Source organism: Camelina sativa, chromosome 2, assembly GCF_030686135.1.
Source record: "Camelina sativa cultivar CO46 ecotype springtype chromosome 2, ASM3068613v1".
NCBI classification, from domain to species: Eukaryota; Viridiplantae; Streptophyta; class Magnoliopsida; order Brassicales; family Brassicaceae; genus Camelina; species Camelina sativa.
In genome coordinates, this window is record NC_141881.1 from 9,121,108 (window position 1) to 9,126,550 (window position 5,443).

Consider the following 5,443-nt stretch of genomic DNA (forward strand, 5'->3'; position numbering starts at 1 on the left):
CACTGATCAGCCAACTGTACTAGTTACCATTCACACAATTTCTTGATAGACCACTTCCAACTCTCATGGGTGTGGCTTCATCTCCATTTCTCTGTAACTCACATGTACTGATCAAACCTTTGGCATACTTGCATCGGTATATGAATACTTCATCATTTGTCTGACGAATCTTTAATCACAGATTAAGATCCTCAGAACCTTACAGTTGCTCCAAGTAAACAGTCTCGTGTTAAAGTGAAGGTGTTGTGTCTAGCGAACTCAACATAGAGCTTTGTACGACCAATCGTCCCTTGTTCTCCATAACTTGTCCAACTTATCACTACAAGAAATATCAACATTGATAGCATAAGAAGATAGCTCATTTTCCTGAACTGCTATGAAAGATCGATGTTTTATATTAATCACTATACCATAACACTAAATAAAAGCTACGATAAAAAAATCACTAAGCGGAAAGCAAAAATTGTTTATTCCGCTTATACTTACTGAAAAAATTCACTTAACCGCCATGTATCCTAGATCTAAAAAAATTTAAGTCCCACATCCCAAATACAACAAAAAAAAAAAGCTTATACTTTTCTATACGAGAGAAAGAACAAAAAAAAAAAAATCCCCCAAATCAAAACCTAGGTCTTCGGCCTCATCAGAACACAAATAAATCTTTCCTCTTGATTCATCTTCATCACCATGTGGATAAGAAGCGTCTCCTCTCATCTCAAAACCCTGGCCGCCGATGTCGTTGCTGATTCTCCTCCTCGTCGATCAATAGCCGGCTCTGCTAGTCCCGTTGGGTTCAATTTCGCGGCCAATCCAACAGCTATTTCTGCTTCTTCTTCTTTTTCTTCTTCTATGTTCTCTCGACATCCCAGCTCTCGTGGTTCATTGTTACTATAGTTTAAACGTTTTCAGATCTCGAATTGGGACTCTATAGATAGCGGATTTAGATTTTTTTTTACGATGCTTTCTTCATAGATTTAGAGGATATACATAAATATGGTCTCGTAGATTGGTTTAATACTCGACTATGTCTACTTATTTGCTGCAATTTTGTAGTCTCTCTCCTCCATTAGAGAGTGAATGATTTTTTATTATGGTTTGTATTTTGCAGTAGAGACTCATGTGAAGAAGAAGGTGTCATGAGAAGGAGGAGCTTGTGGCTCAAAAGGATGAGCTTGAAGCTCAAAAGGAGGAGCTTGAAACTTGAGCTTGAGATGGTACTCCAAAGACTTTTTTGTTCTTCTTTAAGACAAACCAGATCTAAGGTCTTTTCCTTGTTGATTTGATTTTTTTTTTTTTGCAGACATCTAATGGCTTGCAAGTAAGCTCAAGGCATTTGACTATAGTCTATAAAATGGTTCTGAGATCGATCTTCACCAAGGTCAGAAATTCTTTAGTTCTCGATTTTGAATATGTCTGCTTCTTCACTCCAAAAGTTTGTAGGATTTTATTGACTCTTAGCTTTGGTGTGTATTGTCGACTCAACCTTTTTTTTATAGAGTTATACTCATATTGCTTGTGTCTTTCAAAAGGAGGATAAGGAGATTGAAATGGAAGATGCAGATAAAGAAGAAGGTAACTTTGGTGTCGGGTTTGCTAATTGGCAGTGGCCCTTGGGGAAGATACAATCTTATTCTGTTGATGAATGATGATGTGGGTGTTTTGTTGTCCACTACTGACGAGGTAAGTTCCTTTTAACTTGTTTGTATTTCTTTAGGTTCATTTGGGTTTGAAAGTTTCTCTTTTCTGAAACTGCTGAACTTTTTTTCGTTTCTTCTTGTGTGCTCCAACTTCTAGAGATAGAGAAGCTTCTCTTTTCTTTTAATCAGAAGACATGTTAGTATTTTGAATGGTTAGTTAGTACATTAGTGTGATTGTTCTTGTTTTGTCTAAACGTTTAACTATGTTACAGGTTTTTGCATTGAGAGATGGTTGATAGTGAAGGTAAGCATCAAACTTGTTTAATTGGTTTGGTTTATGAAACATCAATTGGTGAATCGTTAGTTGTTTGATATCCTGCTGGTTCATGTGTTCAGTTTCATGTTCAAGACTTGTCTCTATTTGTCTGATGCTTAGCAGTGAATTGCTCTACTTAATGTTCCTGCACTACTGTTTTGTTTGATTCAGGACGAGCCCATCTGACTTTATTGTTCCGTTTGATCAGTATATGGAATCTGTGAAGAATAACTACTTTATCGACATGAGATTTGTGTACCGAAACAGTTCTTCAGACATGTGTACTGCTTTTGATGGGAAGGCGAAATAGATAGAGGAGAAGAGACTGATGATATGGAAGTTTGTCTCAGTCCTTATAAGTTTTAATGTTAGTTTTTTTGGATAAAACTTGGCAGCATAGTACAAGACTTGTATGATATGTAAGACTTGTTTAAATTAATGTTATGTATGTTGATGATATTTATGAAATAATTTTTCTTTTATATCAATCCTCTTAAATTAGTGTGCAAAACTGGGGTCAAATATATAAATTATAAAAATAAAATTAAAATTTAAATCTCTCCATATAGCAAAATAAAAATCCTATGACATAATATAAAATGGCACAAAATATGTGTTACCGAAAACTATATTATATCATCTGATTAGTGCTATAAAAGAACGACATATAATAGCACATGTCAAAAACGCTATACTAGAGGTGACACCTAAGATAGCTGCCGATAACATAGCGTTTTAACGCTATTAAACACATACGATAGCGTTTATCGTGTGCTATGAATATTGATTTTTCTTGTAGTGTATCCAACTTATGTTTTCCACAATCGTGACTCACAGACAACAAAGTTCCTTCAGCACAATGAATTCATCAGCCAAGCGCTGACCTGCAATAACATCTATAGACTTGCTAGCCACCTCTGTAGCTTTGCCCATGTTTCAACTTAACGCCATTTGCAAAGCTCTGACATGCAACACCACTAACTGCATCCGAACAACTCTGTGTAATAGCAGCAGGAACAACAACTCTGCCCTCCTGAATCCTTCCAACAGCTTCTTGATGGAAGTGATTCTCACAGTTTCCTGAGTGCTACAGCTTACACTTGACAACAGCTAGTTAATACACTCCTTCTCAGACATGTCTCTAGAATTCATAGAACACTGTTGATTGAACTCTTTTGCTTGTGGATTGGACAACTTCGATATATAACTGCTATTATCAGAGCGCTGATCTTGGATTCAAATATTTTAGTGCTCATCAACCGCCTGACATCTTCCCTTGGTGAAGGTAACATCTAAACCCTCGTCACACAACTGACTGATGCTAACCATATTGGCTTTTAGACCATGGACAAGGTAGACACCATAGTGGGCTGATCTTTACCCTGAGATGCATGTTTGCCTCTGATTTTACCTTCAGCTTCATCTCCAAAAGTGACCATGTCAGATAAGCCTTCTTCAAAGTTGTGTAGCCTTCCTTGATTCACAGTCATGTACCTTGAACAAACATAGTGCTTCAATACAACAGTATGTTGACCATCAACAGTGTGTGCAACATAACAATTCATGTCACGCTTCTTGATGTTTACTTGCCTGTATCTTCGAACATATTTGTGACACTCCTTCAGATGCGTGAGTGGTATAGTATAATCTAGACACTTGAAACATGCAGCTTTGTGGAGGCTCTAACTTGCATACTAACAGCGACATGTTCTTTTGTTCAGATCTCCGACACTCCACATTCTTGCCTCACCTTCTGATTTTGTCCTTTCTTTCATCGATTTGAGGTGTAAACCATTGTTAATTGTGGTACTTGAAGATCCAATATAACGATACATATCATTCTTCCTAATGAAGACTCGATTGCCTCTTCTTCCAACCTTGTGGAACTTCTTATGGTGTGTGAGTTGACTTACAAGATTCTTAAATCTGCAGCAATCAACCTTAGTATGACCAACCACACCATAATACCAACAACGACCCAATTTCTCTCTCAGGTTGTTCACAACAATCATTTGATTAGTCTTCTATAGGTTGAACTCAAACGCTCGGTTGATGTCTGAGGGGGTGGTTGTTGGACTTCACTAACAACCCGAGCCACGGTAAATGTCTCATACTTTGATTTGAAGTTGTAGCTGGAAATTTTTAATTCAAACTCGAATGTCCTCCCAGTTAACTCTGTAAGTACTTCAGGCACACCATCCTTCATTGCAGGCTATATAAATGGAGGATAAGAGAATGATACGTAGAGAAGATAAACATGAGAATAGGATTAATGCGCAAGTTGTATGCATGGGGAGAGGTTAGGCTGTTACAAACCTGTGAGTCAATCAACTCTGTAACTCCAATGTTTATCAATTGTGTGGTGGGTTCATCAAGCATAACAAAAATTGTTTTGTCTTTACCGTCCGTGACAGCCAGCTCAACCCGATACTTGACCACACCAATAGGCTCACAAGAACAACGTTTGCAAATTAGGGAAGATCCTGATTCCACAAGCTTTAACCCACAATTGCCACATGCAATGTATTTCCACCCTCGGTCAACCACGATCTCTACAATGTAAGCTGTGCATTTGAACTCCTTCTCCTACATTTATAATAGTATGCATGTGTCATGGAAATGAGTTTAGGAATGGAAACAGTGGAATTAGATTAGGAAATAGACCTGTTCTGTTGAAGTGGATACAAATTTGCGGGCCTCTGCAATTGAAAATGTTTCAATTATTGCAGGAGTTTTACCTCCATTAACAGTCGGTGGTACCCCATCGGGAAGTGAGGAGCTGTAATTTCATAGGAATATATTGTCAAACAAAACATGGTAAGTATTTGTATATTGTCAAACAAAACATGGTAAGTATTTGTATATTGTCAAACAAAACATGGTAAGTATTTCAAAAAAATGGTAATTTTAAGTGGGGGAGATGTACCTTTTTGGAAAGACTTTGATAGCTTCATAGTCCTCGCCTCTGTAGAAACGGGTTGAGTATGTTGTGCTCAATGACAGATTGCCTGCATTATTATTTATTTAGCAAACATGTGGTTAGAGAGGGTAAATTGTGTAGATGTAAATATAGTTTCGCTACCTCCATAGGACTTTGGATTGACAGCCATGATTATTAGTATAGTTGATTTGCCAACAATAGAAGCATATAACTTCCGGAATTCGGCTGCACATCCATCCCATACCATGATGCGGACATTGTTACCACTGCATATATATGGAGAAATTAAGTTCTAGTAGCTGGGGGAAAACTTGTCAATGTTAGATGGGATGAATGAGAAACTTACTCTGCTAGTCACAAATATAAAGGGATTTTGTCTTCTGAGGATGTGTCATCTAAACTGGTCCCTTGAATCTTTGTTAGTTCCCCAACAACATCTAGAATGTGAGTACTTGTTAATGGGATGAGCAGATAAATATATGACCAGATAATGATGCGGATAGACATAGATATTTAGAGAGCACTACGGTAAATGTTGATTAGTCCCAG

General features: G+C 37.4%; 1 protein-coding gene and 1 long non-coding RNA gene across 2 annotated transcripts; one reads left to right on the forward strand and one right to left on the reverse strand.

Moving 5' to 3' along the window:
- Positions 1-540: 540 nt before the first annotated feature.
- On the forward strand, positions 541-2,441 carry LOC109128483 (uncharacterized). The gene is made up of 5 exons (XR_015573654.1): positions 541-1,214; positions 1,301-1,378; positions 1,530-1,680; positions 1,910-1,941; positions 2,125-2,441. It is a non-coding gene; the product is annotated as an uncharacterized LOC109128483 (long non-coding RNA).
- A 1,520-nt stretch (positions 2,442-3,961) lies between these two features.
- Positions 3,962-5,141, reverse strand: LOC147948332 (uncharacterized). Its single transcript, XM_087466392.1, has 5 exons — positions 5,036-5,141; positions 4,880-4,961; positions 4,618-4,732; positions 4,270-4,539; positions 3,962-4,165 (listed from the first exon to the last, which is right to left on the reverse strand). Exons 1-5 carry the CDS (start codon positions 5,139-5,141, stop codon positions 3,962-3,964), a joined length of 777 nt encoding a protein of 258 aa, XP_087322518.1.
- Between the last annotated feature and the right edge of the window lie 302 nt (positions 5,142-5,443).